This window comes from Oncorhynchus masou, chromosome 7, assembly GCF_036934945.1.
Source record: "Oncorhynchus masou masou isolate Uvic2021 chromosome 7, UVic_Omas_1.1, whole genome shotgun sequence".
Classification (NCBI taxonomy): Eukaryota; Metazoa; Chordata; class Actinopteri; order Salmoniformes; family Salmonidae; genus Oncorhynchus; species Oncorhynchus masou.
In genome coordinates, this window is record NC_088218.1 from 17,777,928 (window position 1) to 17,796,470 (window position 18,543).

An 18,543-nucleotide genomic window follows, 5' to 3' on the forward strand; every position below is an offset into this window, starting at 1 on the left:
ATCCTTGAGAGCAATTTCCAAATGCCTGAAGGTACCACGTTCATCTGTACAAACAATAGTACGCAAGTATAAACACCATGGGACCACGCAGCCGTCATATCTCTCAGGATGGAGGTGCGTTCTGTCTCCTATAGATTAACGTACTTTGGTGCGAAAAGTGCAAATCAATCCCAGAACACCAGCAAAGGACCTTGTGAAGATGCTGGAGGAAACAGGTACAAAAGTATCTATATCCACAGTAAAACGAGTCCTATTGGAAACCGCCTACCATTACAATAGAGTTATTTGTTTCTAAGGAGATAAATTTGATTATTATAAATATTTTCAAAGAAGCTTGGATTGTCATTATTCGGTCCATATAAATCTATGAGCCAAAACTCTTCATTATCCAGTAGCATATTCAAGGCAATCTATCTTCATTGAGGATCTGATTTAACGGATTGTACCCGAAGGTCCAAATAGTTTTTGAATCGGATAATAACATCTTTAGAATTTCTTATTAACCCATGACTGAAATAGATTTGACCATCTCATTCTTTTTCCCAGGCTACACACACATCAAAAGATTTGGAATTAATTTCCTGAAGACAATAAATATGGTAATCCTTCTCCTTTAGCCATATAAAAACAACTCTTCTTTTGGATTGATGAAAAGCTGTCTTTTAAAAAGCATATTGAGGAGTTAGTTAAGAAGCTGAGCATAAAATGGTCTTCTTCCCTATAAAAATGGGCTTCTTCTATAGAAATAGGTCCTGCTTATCGCTAAAAAAGTAGAAAGCAGATTACTCAGTCGTTGTTCCTATTGGTCATAAACTATGGCAACACCATATATATGAAAGCAGCTGCCACTTCATTAAATCAGTTAGATGCAGTTTATCATAGCACACTGCGCTTTATTACGGATGACAATGTTAGTATTCGCCACTGCATTGTTACCAGAAGGTTCGTTGGCCCTCATGTAGGTTGCTACATTGCTATGTTTTCATTTATAAAAGCCCTTTTACAAAAAGGCCTACTGTACCTAACATCATTACTAACCTTTAGACATACTAGTTTCTACACCCAGTCTCAGGGATGGCTAAATCCAGATATTAATTTGGTCTCAACCGAGTTAACTAAAAGCAGATTTATCTTTCTTGCACCTTATTTGTGGAACAATCTTCAAAATGTTCTTAAATTGTATGTTCTGTTGCTTCTAGGGCAATTGAGAAAACTGACTGAGCACCATATTACTGATGAATGTGGGTTTTTTATGAGCGGGTTTTTTCTTTCTACTTGCATTTTATGTAATTCAGGGCTCATCTGTAAGAGACCTTGGTCTCAGTATGACTCCCTGATAAAATAAAGGTAAAAGTTTGGTTAGGGTTCGGTTCGGTTTTAAATCACATTTTCAGAAGTTAAATTGTAGAAATGGGCAGGGTTTATGACTGCGGCCATGGACGCTAGTAACGACCAAATTACAGCTCTTGATGTGTTTGTCACTGAATGACGTATGCCACATTCACGTGCTGGTAGGAATTGGGAAACTCTGAAATTTCATAGTGAGCAATTTCAAATAAGATTAAACCAGTCACATAGATGAAAGACCACATCCTTGCAAAGAATGTGTCAAATGCTACAGAACGAAGGTATGCTTGACCAGACATTCAAGTGTGCACTCAAGGAAACCAAATTACTGTAAAGTCTGTGGCAAATGTTTCGAAAGAAAGGAAGACTTGGCGAAACATACAGAGATGCATACAAGAGAGAAATTCTATTGCTGCAAAGATTGTGGCAAATGCGTCAACCAGAAACTAAACTTAACGACACACATGATATCTCACAGACTGCAGAAACCTTATATTGCTGCATAGACTGTGGGAAATGCTTCACTCGATCACAGGGCCTTAGAATTAATAAGACCATACACACATGGAAGAAATCATACAGGTGTGCAATATGCAATAAATGCTTTGCCTTCCATAGCCATTTAAAATACCATCAGACTGTTCACACAGGGGAGAAATGTTATAGTTGGCACCAACCATGGGTTGTGCCGTGGCGGAGATCTGTGTGGGCTATACTCAGCCTTGTCTCAGGGTGGTAAATTGGTGGTTGAAGATATGCCTCTAGTGGTGTGAGGGCTGTGCTTTGGCAAAGCGGATGGGGTTATATCCTGCCTGTTTGGCCCTGTCCGGGGGTATCGTCGAATGGGGCCACAGTGTCTCCCGACCCCTCCTGTCTCAGACTCCAGTATTTATGCTGCAGTAGTTTATGTGTCGGGGGGCTAGTGTCAGTCTGTTATATCTGGAGTATTTCTCCTGTCTTATCCGGTGTCCTGTGTGAATTTAAGTATGCTCTCTCTAATTCTCTCTCTTTCTTTCTTTCCCTCTCTCTGAGGACCATGCCTCAGGACTACCTGGCCTGATGACTCCTTGCTGTCCCCAGTCCACCTGTCTGTGCTGCTGCCCCAGTTTCAACTGTTCTGCCTGCGGCTATGGAACCCTGACCTGTTCACCAGACGTGCTACCTGTCCCATACCTGCTGTTTTCAACTCTCTAGAGACAGCAGGAGCGGTAGAGATACTCTGAATGATCAGCTATGAAAAGCCAACTGACATTTACTCCTGAGCTATTATTATTTGACCCTGTTGGTCATCTATGAACATTTGAACATCTTGGCCATGTTCTGTTATAATCTCCACCTGGCACAGCCAGAAGAGGACTGGCCACCCCTCATAGCCTGGTTCCTCTCTAGGTTTCTTCCTAGGTTCTGGCCTTTCTACAGAGTTTTTCCTAGCCACCGTGCTTCTACATATATATATATGTATATATATGTATATGTATATTCTACATATATAATATAGCCTAATCTGTTCGCTATAACATTTAGAATTAGCAGTAAAACTTTTATTTTGAAATTCATGGGAAAATACTACCGGAAGTTTAACCTGGTGTTGTTCTAATCTTCCTGCAACCGAGTTCACGACCGAACCGCCCATTACAACCTTATGTACCTCAATGGTTAGAAATCATGTTTGCTTTTGTAAATTTCTGAGAAGCTCTTCAGCTGTTGAAATATATTAAAATGGCTGATGAAGACAAGCTTCAGCCGTTAATCTTTCTTATGACCTATATGCTGATGAAGCGCCGAAGAGACATAAGAAACGCGGATACACAGAGACTCAATGAGGTGAAGAGACGTATCCGCCACAGACAATACTTCTTCCAAAGACAGAGGCGAATGCTCATGGTACTGTAATCTGACAAAGCTAAACCAAGCCATTTATATTAAAGTTCATTGGACTGCGTTCCATACACGAATAGCTAAACGCACATGTTTCAGTATGATATGTTAGATAAAGGAATAAAGACAGACACCAATGTCAGGTTCAATAGCCTTGTTTGTGCATTGTACAAATCCCTACAACTGGAGTCCGGGGAACAGTCCGGCTAGTCGATTACCTATCAACTAGACTCCGTAACAGCACACGCTTAAACAAAGCAATAAACTATGTGTCACATAAGACGTTCAACCGTGTTTCTCAAAATTCTAATTGGTTGTAAACGTCAAATTAAGAAGTGTTTAAGGTTACGTTTAGGTATTAACTCCGAATGGTGAAGATTTTGGATAGGCTTGAAACGACAGTCTCAAAAGTAACTTTATATTGCTGGATTCAGACATGTAACATTTTGCACCAGAAGCAGATACTTACCAGTCCACAATGACCTAGCAAAACGTACTTGGGGTAACAGCGCCCATAAGCAATACATTACGAGGGCGTGTGGTATATGGCCAATCAGTGGCAATTTTAGCATGTACATCTTGGAGGGGCAAACCCCATTTTTGCCATGCCAGCATGGCACAACACTACACAATACATTAATTGCACTATAACGGTGACAAACGGTGCCCACAAACTGTTAGGGCTTACAGTGCCTTCGCAAAGTATTCAGACTCCTTGACACTTTAAAAAAAAAGGAAAAAAAAGAAGAAAAAAAAGCTCATCAATCTACACACAATTACCGAAAATGACAAAGCAAAAACAAGTTTAGAATTTTTATTTTTTTATTTTAATTAAATAGCAATCACATTTACATAAGTATTAATACCCTTTTCTCAATACTTTGATGAAGCACCGATTACAGCCTCAAGTCTTCTCGGGTATGACGCTACAAGCTTGGTACACCTGTATTTGGATAGTTTTTCCCATTCTCTGCAGATCCTCTCAAGCTCTGTCAGGTTGGATGGGGAGTGTTCCTGCACAGCTATTTTCAGGTCTCTTCAGGGATTTTTGATCGGGTTGAAGTCCGGGCTCTGGCTGGGCCATTCAAGGAAATTCAGAGACTTGCCCCTGAAGCCACTCCTGCGTTGTCTTAGGCTGTTTGCTTAGGGTCGTTGTCCTGTTGGAAGATGAACCTTCTCCTCAGTCTGAGGTCTTGAGCTCTCTGGAGCAGGTTTTCATCAAGGAACTCTCTGTACTTTGCTCCGTTCATCTTTGCCTCAATCCTGACTAGTCTCCCAGTTCCTGCCCATGAAAACATCCCCACAGCATGATGCTGCCGCCACCATGCTTCAGCGTAGGGATGGGGCCAGGTTTCCTCCAGACATGACTATTCGCATTCAGGCCAAAGAGTTCAATCTTGGTTTCATCAGACCAGAAAATCTTCTTTCTCATGGTCTGAGAGTCTTTAGGTGCCTTTTGGCAAACTCCAAGCGGGATGTTGTACCTTTTACTGAGGAGTGGCTTCCATCTGGCTACTCTACCATAAAGGCTTGATTGGTGGAGTGCTGCAGAGATGGTTGGTCTTCTGGAAGGTTCTCCCATCTCCACAGAGGACCTCTGAAGTTATGTCAGAGTGACCATCGGGTTCTTGGTCACCTCCCTGACCAAGACCTTTCTCCCCTGATTGCTCAGTTTGTCCGGGCGGCCAGCTCTAGGAAGAGACTTGGTGGTTACAAACTTCTTCCATTTAAGAATGATGAAGGCCACTGTGTTCTTGGGGACCTTCAATGCTGCAGAAATGTTTTGGTACCTTTCCCCAGAACTGTGCCTCGACACAATCCTGTCTCGGAGCTTGTCTCGGACAATTCCTCATGGCTTGGTTTTTGCTCTGACATGCATTGTCAACTGTGGGACCTTATCTAGACAGGTGTGTGCCTTTCGAAATCATGTCCTATCAATTGTATTTACCACATGTCCAATCAAGTTGTAGAAACATCTTAAGGATGATCAATGGAAACAGGGTGCACCTGAGCTCAATTTTTTGTCTCATAGCAAAGGTTCGGAATTCTTATATAAAAATGGTATTTCTGTTTTTAATTTTAATGACTTTGCAAACATTTCTAAAAACCTCTTGGCTTTGTCATTATGGGGTTTTGTGTGTAGCTTGATGAGGATTTTTGTTATTTATTTAATCCATTTTAGAATAAGGCTGTAACGTAAGAAAATGTGGGAAAAGTAAATGGGTCTGAATAGTTTCCAAAGGCCCTGTTCATAAAGATGTCTCAACAGCAGAGCTTTCTTTTCAGCACCATGGAGTGAATCCTTACCACCGCTACACCTGGCTATTGGCGGAGCCAGCGAAACGGTTAATTTAGCCTCATTTACTGCCTTTTTAAAAAAACATAGCTGATATGGCTGACTTGCTTAACTTCTCTGATCTACCGATCCCGGATACGGGTTTGAATTCGACAACATACGGTGTTCGCCACAAATAGTCATATTAAACATTCCTGAAAATACAAGTGTCTCACATGCTTCAAAAGCCTACAATCTTGCTAATCCAACTGCGTTGTCAGATGTAAAAAAGGATTTACTGCGAAAGAATACAATGCGATTATCTGAGCACAGACCCCCATATCAACCAGCACTTGCGTAACAAAATCACAGATTGCATTGAAATAAATCGTTTACCTTTGAAGATCTTACTCTGTTTGCAATCCCAAGGCTCATTGTTACACAATGAATGGTCTTTTGTTCGGTTAAATAAGAAATGTATAGCCTAACACAAAACATTTTGTGAACGCTTATCTCGTTGAATTTCGTGTCATTCAATTTTCGACTAAACATCCTGCGTAAATACACAGACTATACCTGACTTTGTCCAGTCATGTTTGGTTTCCTTGCAATCAGCTGTTTGTAACACAACCAAACCTCATGGGTCATCTCGCGGGACGTATTGACCCGAAAAAAAACGATTGGAAGATAACAAGTGACGAGCTCATTGTGCACCAATTATATGACCACTGTCTCGTTGATCGACTGTATTTTAACCCAATGACCACTGATCGTCTTGAAATCTAGCTGGGTAGATAGCCAATGAGCTGAGGTAAGTGGCAATATGCAATGGTTGTGTGTTGGAAGACCAACCCATGTCGTAAACTCCAGCGTAAAGAGAGTCATTCGCTATTGAAGTTTTATTCCGGAAGGAGCTACGCATTTTACGCACAGCGTTGTTTTTGGTAAACGCGCAGATTCAGCTGTTTATATATCAATCAGTACAGTGACTCAGTCAGGGAAAGCTAAATCTAAGTCTAGCTGTACATATGTACACACAATTTTAGAAGAAATTGATCGGAAAAGTGAGACAGATTGTTGTTGGACAATTCATTTAGCGATTCCCAAGTGGATGAATATTTTTTTAACTGAGAGGACACCGTTGTAGCCACTATGTATAATCTGTAAAGTGCCTGCAGAAGAGGAACAACGTCACCGTTGTGGACTGGTACGTTCTTCTCATGCCAATGCCGTTGTTTGAAATTAATAATATAAAATATATTTGTGAAATGAAATAGCCTATGAGGCTATGGAACCCTAAACTGTTCATATTTACTCTTGAGGTGCTGTCCTGTTGCATCCTCTACAACTACTGTGATTATTATTATTTGACCCTGCGTGTCATCTATGAACGTTTGAAAATCTCGGCCATGTTCTGTTATAATCTCCACCCGGCACAGCCAGAAGAGGACTGGCCACCCCTCATAGCCTGGTTCCTCTCTAGGTTTCTTCCTAGGTTTTGGCCTTTCTAGGGAGTCTTTCCTAGCCACCGTGCTTCTACACCTGCATTGCTTGCTGTTTGGGGTTTTAGGCTGGGTTTCTGGACAACACTTTGAGATATTAGCTGATGTACGAAGGGCTATATAAATAAATTTGATTTGATAGAGGACTGAGGGTCTTCCAAATATTGAAAGTGTGCAAATAGTTACCCATGTTATTTTGTAAATGTATATATTTTTTTTCTCAATTTTTTTTTGGGGGGGGTGTTAGAATACCATTTTGGAATTTTGTATATAGTTATTTGTATACCATCACCAATTTGGCCACTTGGGTACATTTGGGCTACTTGTGTGGGACACCTGGGTGACTTCATGATAAATGTCATGTAAGCACACTCATTTTGTAAGTTATTCTGAAACTTTGCACAAGTACTGTTGCCCTCTTATATTTTTCGCTGAAATTGTCCCCATCATCCTATCTGAATGTTTATTTTATCTTGTTATTTTTAAAGATGATATAAAAATAAAAAGCGTATGTTTTTTTTTCATTATATTATCTAAACCAGATCTATTGTGTTATATTTTCCTACATTCATTACAGTACACACCCCCCCCCCCCAAAGGTGCGGACTCCCTGCCGCAAACCTGAACCTATAGGGGAGGGTCCGGGTGGGCATCTACCCTCGGCCCCCCCTCTTTACGCTGATCCCTCCGCCTTTGTGGAACATCGCCGGATCATCGCCGGAGGCCCTGGAATGGGGACCGTCGTTGGAGGTTCCGGACTTGAAACTGTCGCCGGAAACTCCGAACTGGAAGCTGTCGCCGGATGCTCCGGACTGGAAGCTGTCGCCGGAAGCTCCGTACTGGGAACTGTCGCCGGAAGCTCCGGACTGGGAAATGTCGCCGGAAGCTCCGGACTGGGAAATGTCGCCGGAAGCTCCGGACTGGAAGCTGTCGCCGGAAGCTCCGGACTGGAAGCTGTCGCCGGAAGCTCCGGACTGGGAACTGTCGCCGGAAGCTCCGTACTGGGAACTGTCGCCGGAAGCTCCGTACTGGAAGCTGTCGCCGGAAGCTCCGGACTGGAAGATGTCGCCGGAAGCTCCGTACTGGGAACTGTCGCCGGAAGCTCCGGACTGGGAAATGTCGCCGGAAGCTCCGGACTGGAAGCTGTCGCCGGAAGCTCCGGACTGGAAGCTGTCGCCGGAAGCTCCGGACTGGAAGCTGTCGCCGGAAGCTCCGGACTGGGAACTGTCGCCGGAAGCTCCGTACTGGGAACTGTCGCCGGAAGCTCCGGACTGGAAGCTGTCGCCGGAAGCTCCGGACTGGAAGCTGTCGCCGGAAGCTCCGTACTGGGAACTGTCGCCGGAAGCTCCGGACTGGGAAATGTCGCCGGAAGCTCCGGACTGGGAAATGTCGCCGGAAGCCCTGGACTGGGAACTGTCGCCGGAAACTGGACTGTGAAGGCGCACTTGAGGCCAAATGCGTGGGAACGATACTGGTGTCTCAGGGTGAGTGCAGGGAGGAGGCACAGGACGTACTGGACTGTGGAGGCGCACTGGAGGCCTGGTGTGTGGGACTGGTACAGGTGGCCTCGGGCTGATGACACGCACCTCAGGGTGAGTGCGGGAAGGAGGCACAGGACGTAATGGACTGTGGAGGCATACTGGAGGTCTGGAGTGTAGAGCTGACACAACCCGTCCTGGCTGGATGTTTATTTTCACCCTGCAAATGCGGGGCACTGGCACAGGACGCACTGGGCTGTGCAGACCCACCGGAGACACAGTGCGCAGAGCCGGCGCAGGATATCCTGGTCCAAGGAGGCGTACTGGTGACCAGGAGCGCTGAGCCGGCACCATCCGTCCTCCATTTGTGGATAATGGCTCTCACCGTGGTTAGCTGGAGTCCCAAAGCTTTAGAAATGGCTTTGTAGCCCTTTCCAGACTGATGATGTCAATTACTTTGTTTCTCATCTGTTCCTGAATTTCTTTGGATCACGGCATGATGTCTTGCTTTTTGAGATCTTTTGGCCTACGTCACTTTGTCAGACAGGTTCTATTTAAGTGACTTCTTGATTCAAAAGGTCTTGCTGTAATCAGGCCTGGGTGTGGCTAGTGAAATTGAACTCGGCTTTCCAAAAAATGTGATTAACCACAGTAAATTCATGATTTAACAAGGGGGGGCAATTACTTTTTCACACAGGGCCATGAAGGTTCGGATAGCTTTTTCCCTTAATACATAAAAGTATCACTAAAAGACTGCATTTTGTGTTTACTTGTGTTATCTTGGTGTAATATTACAATTTGTTTGATAATCTGAAACATTTAAGTGTGACAAATGTGCAAAAATATAAGAAATCAGGAAGGGGGCAAATACTTTTTCACAGCACTGTATGTGAGAATGCTGTTGATTGACTACAGCTCAGCGTTCAACACCATTGTGCCCACGAAGCTCATAACTAAGCTAAGGACTCTGGGACTAAACACCTCCCTCTGCAACTGGATCTATATATGTGCATGTGTATATATATAATTTTTTTTGCTAAACAGGTGGGGCTCAAAACGGGCCCCACCAGCCCTGAATGACAGGTCACCACTGTGGCCAATATGCCACGGCTAAGGGCTGTTTTTAGGCACAACTCAACGCGGAGTTCCTGGATACAGCCCTTAGCCGTGGTATATTGGCAATATACCATAAACCACCAAGGTGCCTTATTGCTATTATAAACTGGTTACCAACATAATTAGAGCAGTACAAATAAATGTTTTGTCATACCCGTGGTATAGGGTTTGATATATCACGGCTTTCAGGCAATAAGCATTCTGGGCTTAAACCACCCGGTCTATAATACTGATTTATATCACTGGTGAAAACAAAGACCCCCCCTCTCTGTCTCTCCCTCTTTCTCTCTCCAGATGCTGACAGCTCGAGACGTGCGCTGCAGCTGTGACATCCGTACCCGACCCTGGACCAGCACGGAGTGCACTGATTGGTGGGAGCGGGTAGTGATGACTGAGTTCCAGCCCTCTGATTGGCTGGAGAAGTTCCGCATGAGCCGGGAGACCTTCTTTTTCCTGTGTGGCAAGCTGAAACCCCGCCTGGCTCGCCAGGACACCCACTTCCGCCGGGCGCTTCCGCTGGAGAAGCGTGTGGCGGTTGCCCTGTGGCGGCTGGCGTCCAACATTGAGTACCGCACCATTAGTGGGCTGTTTGGCGTGGGCAGCTCCACGGTGTGTAAGTGTGTTAGGGACGTGTGTCACGCCATTGTCACACTACTCCGGCCCGTCTACCTATGCTCGCCCAGCGTACAGGAAGTAGAAGACTCTGCACGTCACTTCCTATCTCGCTGGGGCTTCCCTCACTGTGTGGGCGCCGTAGCAACCCTCCACACTGCCATCCTCACGCCGTCCGCTAACGTGGCCAACTACGCCAACCCAGACGGGTGGCTCTCTGTGGTCTCCCAGGTAGGACAGGACCTCTGCTGCAATAAATTGCCCGGGCTTTTATTTGCTTCAATTGCTGAACACAGCCAGCTCTTATTAGAGACAGGCCTCTATTTGAGCCAAGCGTCTATTTTTCCTCAATAAAATGTTGAAAAGACTACCATGCCATTTATTGTGACCAGTATGACCAATATAAACATTAGAATAACATCCTTCGCAGATCAGACTTGCAAAGACTAGGCTGCCTATCATAAACCCCAGATTTTGCGGTTCAGCACCATGGAGAGCGTGTGCCTATAACAATTCATTTAGACAAACAATTGCTGAATTTTGTGCCGATGCCCGGCTATTGAAAGGGACAGGTGGCTATTTGAGACTCGGCATTTAATTGAAGTGTTACAGTATATGGTTGTGTCTGACTGCCTGTCTGTCTGTGAGATAGTAACATTCATCTGCCTGTCTGTCAGGTAGTAACACTCCTATCTGTCTGTTAGGTGGCTGTGAACGGGCTGGGTCAGTTCTGGGACGTCTGTGCTGGTTTCCCTGGCAGCACTGAGCCGACAGCCATCTTGCAGAACTCAGCACTTTGGGCGTCGGCCTCTGAGGGTGTGCTGTCACCTGACCCACCCCCGAGCTTCATGGGAAAACCCCTGAGGTATCATTGATATTATTATTTACCCCTTTTAGATAGTGCTATCATTATTACTTGTATAAGTATGAGCAGTAATAGTAGTCCAGTGATACAATTACTATTGTTATCCCTCTGGTGACCTGTGTCCTACCAGCCTAATAGACTGAAAGCACATTGTCTTGTCCAGATATGTGTTGTTGGGGGAGCCAGGGTACCCCCTCCAGCCCTGGCTGATGAAGGCCTATTCCAAGAAGAAAGAGGAGGATGATGTGGAGGAGGAGGAAGGGGGGCACGCGGAGGCCCGGAGGGCCTTCAACCAGGCAGGTTTTATTTTCAACAACGCAAAACAGAATCACTCATGGATTAAACTCAAAGTAGTAACGTTTTACACAGTTGTGAGCTAAATTTACACATTAGACTGTAGTAGACCCAGAGTTTTGCTGCAGTAAATCAAAAAAAAAAATTGTTGATCAACGTTTAACCTGGTTACTTTATCTCCTGCTGTAGCGATTTGTGCGGGCGTGGCGTGGGGCAGCAACGGCGCTTCTTCGCCTGCGGGCGCGCTGGCAATGCCTGAGCAAGAGGAACGACTGCAGCCTGGACGTGGTGCCCACCATGATCCTGGCCTGCTGCATCCTGCATAACGTGTGTGAGGCCCATGGAGATTTGTTCCGGGGGGAATGGCATGGCGAGGTGATCAAGGGTGAGAACCCCCAGCCTGGTCACACTGCAGCCCGCGCCCCCTCTCCCTCTGGAACTTCAGACCACCTCCAGGGTGAGGAGGTCAGAAAATTGTTCTGTCACTACTTCCAGCAGTCACAACTACAACAACAGGACTAATGGAATGGACAGTGTTGTGATGAGGAAAGAGGGGGAAAAAATATAGAATTCTCCACAAGATTCTCACAACTTTATACATAGCCCTGGCCAGCATTCCAGTTACTGTCCCTACAATCTCTATCAGCCTGTATTCATAAAGCATCTCAGAATAGTAGGTAGTGCTGATCTAAGATCAGCTTGGCCTTTTTAGATCATAGTGAACAAGATTATGGACAGGGGGGACCTGATCCTAGATCTGCACTCCTATTCTGAGATACTTTCTCTCTGTTCTGTTACTGTTTTTTTTTGGTTTTGTTCTCTCGTAGGTTGTTAGTGTGTCTAAATAGTTGTGTAGCTCAGTGTTCATGTGCATATGGGGTATATAGTCATGTTTTTTATTGATGCACAATACAAGTTACATTTTCTGTTCTGTCTGTCACTACATTTGTATCTACAGTTACACTGGCATTGTTCTATGCCCTGATTTTTAAAAAACAACAACAACAACAAAAAACATTGTTCTCGCTACCTAGTACATACACTGCACTTTTTGTAGCTGTAAATAAGATCTATTGTCTCCAATCTCCTACTCTTCCTCTACTGGAAGAAATCCTAGGGGAAACACTTCCAGCTAACGGAGCTGCCCTCTTAGCAGAGAATGTGGACATTCTTGTCTTTCTGAAAAATAACGTTATAATAGAATGACTGTCACTGAATATAAGCTGAAGGTGAGCAGGCCTAAAATGCATTCAGAAAGTATTCAGACCTCTCTACTTTTGACACATTTTGTTACATTGCAGCCTTATTTAAAAAGAAATATATAATAATTATTCTCATCAATCTACACACAATACCCCATAATAACAAAGTGAAAACAGGTTTTTCTGAACGTTTGTACATTTATTACGAATAAAAACAGAAATACCTTATTTACATAAGTATTCAGACCCTTTGCTATGACACTTGAAATTGAGCTCAGGTGCATCCTGTTTCCATTGAATATCCTTGATGTTTCTACAACTTGATTGGAGTCCACCTGTGGTAAATCCAATTGATTGGACATGATTTGGACAAGCACACAGTTGACAGTGCATGTCAGAGCAAAAACCAAGCCATGAGACCGAAGGAATTGTCCGTAGAGCTCCGAGACAGGATTGTGTCGCGGCACAGATCTAGGGAAGGGTACCAAAAAATGTCTGCAGACTTGAAAGTCCCCTAGAACACTGACCACCATCATTCTTATATTGAAGAAGTTTGGAACCACCAAGACTCTTCCCAGAGCTGACCACCCGGCCAAACTGAACAATCGGGAGAGAAGGGCCTTGGTCAGGGAGGTGACCGAGAACCCGATGGTCACTCTGACAAAGCTCCAGAGTTCCTCTGTGGAGATAGAACCTTCCAGAAGGACAACCATCTCTGCAGGACTCCAACTATCAGGCCTTTATGGTAGAGTGGCCATACGGAAGCAACACCTCAGTAAAAGGCACATGACAGCCCACTTGGAGTTTGCCAAAGGGCACCTAAAGGACTCAAAAAACAAGATTCTCTGATCTGATGAAACCAAGATGCAACTTTGGCCTGAAAGCCAAGCATCACATCTGGAAGAAACCTGGCCCCATCCCTACGGTGAAGCATGGTGGTGGCAGCATCATGCTGTGGGGATGTTTTTCAGCAGCAGGGACTGGGAGACTAGTCAGGATTGAGGGAAAGATGAACGGAGCAAAGTACAGAGAGATCCTTGATGAAAACCTGCTCCAGAGCACTCAGGGCATCAGACTGGGGCAAAGGTTCACCTTCCAACAGAACAGCAACCCTAGGCACACAGTCTCTGAATATCCTTGAGTGGCACAGCCAGAACCCAGACTTGAACCCGTATTGTGTGTAGATTGATGAAAGGAAAACATAATTAAATTCAATTTTTAATAAGGCTGTAACGTAGCAAAATGTGGAAAAAGTCAAGGTGCTTGAATACTTTCCGTATGTGCTGGTGATTTGAATTTATTGTGGTCTACTGCAGTTAAATGTATGTTGTAATGAACATGATTTCCCTTCTGTGCCGAACACCCGTTATACCCCTATTATACCCCTATGCAATTAGGGTTAAGTGCCTTGCTCAAGGGCAGATCAACATATTTTTCACCTAGTCGGTTCAGGGATTCTAACCAGCAACCTTACTGTTACTGGTACAACTCTTAACTGCTAGGCTACCTTCCATCTTTAACCCAGCTGCAGACTGGCTTCACAGAGCGATAAATAAGAGGGATCCTCCCCACTAGAACCAATGAGAGTTCTCCTGGTGCAGCCTGGCTTGCAGGCCGGGATTCAGGAGCACTGAGGTGTCGTAGCTCTCAGGGGCCCCGCCCATGACCACAGTGTAGTCCAGCCTCTCTTGTTCTTATAAAGCACCACTGGTCCAGGAGCCTTCTGGAGATGTCCGTCCATCTGATCTGAGCTCTCCCTCTCTGTGTGCTCTTTGTTTCCAGCTTCAGCCTGACAGTTGTTGCTCATTACCTCAGCACCCTGCAGTCCACCGTACGGACGAATGAAATCCTCTCCACCGAATACAAAATCAGCAGCAGTGCTATCCCTGCTGAGGCACCCCAGCTGACTCACATCTCTTTTGCAGCAGCTTCGGATTTCACCTGGCGTCATTCCAGGGAGTTCCCGGAATCTTTGGATCTCCCCTAGGAGGTTGTGTGTGACCTCATAGGTGTTCCGTGGGTTGTATGCAATTCCTTGTGGGTGGCTGTATGGATGGTTCTGTGTTATGTAGAGCTTGTCCACTCTGAATCCCATATAGCCTTCCTGTCTGACTCTGAATACAACTCGGTCTCTTGTTGTCCCTAGAATCCAGGGAGTTGTAGCAGCGTTTAGTAACATAAGCAAGAAGTGCTTTGTTGTGGTTGCCACTGTGGTTGAGATTTCCCAGTGTGTCGTATTCATCCCCGTCTGGATAAGGTAACATACGTTCATAGTTGTAATAGTGATGAAAGCCGTAGTCTCCCCTGTTTGGTTTGAAGGGGGGGACTTCTGATGTTGCCATTGTTGTCGAAGGCGATATTGTGAGCGAACAAGTGCAGCAGCGTGAGGCCGTAGCGAGGGGCCAACCAAAGTCAACGTAGACTTTGGTTGTCCCTTCCCTCACTACAGCCTCACGCTGCTGCACTTCTAAAGCTCCTGCTGTTCATTAGGTCTCTGATTAGATTGAGCAGATAGGAATTCCTCTTTCCAGGGTCAAAGGTGAAGTGTACGCTGAAACGGTTGAACTAACCAGGCATATTTATGTCTAAGTCATAAAACTTTGGCAAACACTCCTTTTTTAGATTTACTGGGTGTGCAGGCTTTTACTCCAACCCTTCTCTAACAATCAGCGGCTCATCAGGACCTTTAGGTTTGTCCACCAATGGTGGAAAGAAACCAACTCGATGAGAGATTTCTGCGATAGTGTACTATGGGTATGCGGTTGAGTTACGTTCTCTTATCTCCCATTTCTCTATCCCCCTCAACCCCCAAACCTAGTGGCCTATCAGAGCCGAACTAGGTGCAACTCCTTTACCCACGAGGCCCTGCATGATAGTCCTAGAGGGTTGCTACAATATAAACAAATATATAAAGACATATCAACTATATAGAAACTATAATACCGGTACCCTGAATGTCTTACCTTGTTTATGTCTGCAGCAGGCTTGTAGTGAAGTGAGCAGACTACTGACTGAGCCTATTGACTCTGTGTTGTTTGACTTTGTCCTCTCTTTAGCTGTAGCCTCCCTCTCAACCCTCAACAGGGTCGTCACTAGTTACCACCCCGCCTACTTCTAAAATGTATCTTCTGAATAAAATGTGATTTTAAACCTAACCTTAATCCCACTGCTAAGCGTATGCCTAACCTTAACTTATGACCAAAAATATTATTTTAGTTTTCAGGAATTTTTATGATATAACCAAACTACAGACATAGACAGATATACTTTGTGGCTGTGCTATCTAGTGGAAACCCCTCAACAGTCGCCTCAGAATGGAAAGGGAATGTGATCTACGCTTGGAAAGTGAAACTCAAACTCCCGCTTCTTTCTAGTGATGTGTATCCCATCATACCCAGGTCCCATACCCATCATTATATCCCATCATATCCAGGTCCCATACCCATCATTGTATCCCATCATATCCAGGTCCCATTTCCATCATTGTATCCCATCATATCCAGGTCCCATACCCATCATTGTATCCCATCCTATCCAGGTCCCATATCCATCATTGTATCCCATCATATCCAGGTCCCATACCCATCATTGTATCCCATCATATCCAGGTCCCATACCCATCATTGTATCCCATCATATCCAGGTCCCATACCCATCATTGTATCCCATCCTATCCAGGTCCCATATCCATCATTGTATCCCATCATATCCAGGTCCCATACCCATCATTGTATCCCATCATACCCAGGTCCCATACCCATCATTGTATCCCATCATATCCAGGTCCCATACCCATCATTGTATCCCATCATATCCAGGTCCCATACCCATCATTGTATCCCATCATATCCAGGTCCCATATCCATCATTGTATCCCATCATATCCAGGTCCCATACCCATCATTGTATCCCATCATATCCAGGTCCCATACCCATCATTGTATCCCATCATATCCAGGTCCCATACCCATCATTGTATCCCATCATATCCAGGTCCCATACCCATCATTGTATCCCATCATATCCAGGTCCCATACCCATCATTGATGGATTTATAAACACTGCGTCTTTCCCTTGGCCTTGATTCAAATGTGGGTGTGTTCCCTTGACTCAATTGTGTGGTTGATATTTTAAAGCTCCTACTGTTATTTTCGATGTGTTATTTATCTCAGCTTTTTCAGGGTCCTGAAAGCTCTCAAGGGCCTGCCCCGCTTGAGACTGTAATTATGCAATATGGCCACAAGATGTCAATACACTTCTTCAAAAGTTTTGCTCTCTACATTTGCTTTATTGTCGTGGTGGTTCTGTTTATTTATTTATTATGTTGTTGTTTTTTATATGCTGTAATGGTCTCCAAAGAAATTGTCATCAGTGTTCTAACCTATTGAAAATAGGGTACTGGGTGGTATCTTGCCCCCTGGGGGTAACTTCCCCCACCCCCTGTAATTCACATTAAGACCACAAGATGTCACCAAATTATTTTCCCAACTCTTTACCTGGCTGCCACTGCTCTTGCTCAGCACATTGTTTTTATTTATTTTATTTAACCTTTATTTAACCTTTATTTAACTAAATGATTTTGAGGTAAGTTTCTCAATTTTTTTAATTTTGAAAAAGTTGTATATATATTCTAATGAAGTTAGAACTATAATGTTTGTAATATACAAATAGGAACGGCTAGTGCTAGCGAGCAACCTTACTACCAATTTTGCATTGTTTGTCACTTATTTTGTACATGTTGCTGCTACTGTCTCTTATGATCGAAAAGAGCTTCTGGATATCAGAACAGCGATTACTCACCTCGAACTGGACAAAGATTTTTTCTTTAATGAGTCCGACGCAAAGGATATACTGTTTCTCCGAGACCAGCCCCAAATCATTTGCGTGAGGAAAAGACAGAGGTACAGGGGACGGCGATCGGGGTTCCTTATGAGAATTCATCTGCAAGTGGGTAACCCGTCTCTAAATCAAATCAAATCCAATTTTATTTGTCACATGCGCCGAATACAACACTAATGTAATCTGCCTAAATGACTATCGCCCCGTAGCACTCACGACGGTAGCCATGAAGTGCTTTGAAAGGCTGGTCATGGCTCACATCAACACCATCATCCTGGAAACCCTATACCCACTCCAATTTGCACACCGCCCTAACAGATCTACAGATGATGCAGTCTCAATCGCACTCTACACTGCCCTTTCCCACCTGGACAAAAGGAACACCTATGTGAGAATGATGTTCATTGACTAAAGCTCAGCGTTTAACACCATAGTGCCCACAAAGCTCATCACTAAGCTAAGGACCCTGGGACTAAACATCTCCCTCTGCAACTGGATCCTGGACTTCCTGACAGGCCACCCCCAGGTAATAAGGGTAGGCAAAAACACATCCACCACGCTGATTCTCAACATGGGGGCCACTCAGGGGTGTGTGCTTAGACCCCTCCTGTACTCCCCAATCACCCACGACTGCGTGGCCAAGCACGACTACAATACCATAATTAAGTTTGCTGACGACACAACGGTGGTAGGCCTGATTACAGACAACGATGAGATAGCCTATAGGGAGGAGGTCAGGGACCTGGCAGTGTGGTGCCAAGACAACAACCTCTCTCTCAACGTGAGCAAGAGAAAGGAGATTATCGTGGACTACAGGAAAAGGAGGGCCAAAAGCATCCATTCACATCGACAGGGCTGTAGTGGAGCGGGTCGAGAGTTTCAAGTTCCTTGGCGTCAACATCACCAACAAACTATCATAGTTTAAACACATCAAGAAAGTCGTGAAGAAGGCCTTTCCCTCCTCGGGGACCTGATAAGATTTGGCATGTGTCGAGAGCATCCTGACCGGTTGCATCACCCTCTGGTATAGTAACTGCTCGGCATCTGACCGTAAGGCGCTACAGAGGGTAGTGCATACAGCCCAGTACATCACTGGGGCCTACATGTACAAATTACCTTGAATAACCTGTACCCC

At 44.7% G+C, this 18,543-nt stretch overlaps 1 protein-coding gene across 2 annotated transcripts; it reads left to right on the forward strand.

Annotated features, from left to right (window-relative positions):
* The first annotated feature begins 1,437 nt into the window (after positions 1-1,437).
* Positions 1,438-16,838, forward strand: LOC135543415 (uncharacterized). Of its 2 annotated transcripts, none has more exons than XM_064970652.1 (5): positions 1,438-3,231; positions 9,891-10,439; positions 10,913-11,073; positions 11,237-11,369; positions 11,557-16,838. In XM_064970652.1, the coding sequence occupies exons 1-5, from the start codon at positions 3,067-3,069 to the stop codon at positions 11,887-11,889; spliced, it is 1,341 nt and encodes a 446-aa protein (XP_064826724.1). In that variant the 5' UTR covers positions 1,438-3,066; the 3' UTR covers positions 11,890-16,838. The 2 variants fall into 2 exon arrangements, with proteins under 2 accessions (XP_064826724.1, XP_064826725.1); XM_064970653.1 differs by lacking the exon at positions 1,438-3,231 and adding an exon at positions 5,218-6,707.
* The last annotated feature ends 1,705 nt before the right edge of the window (positions 16,839-18,543 follow it).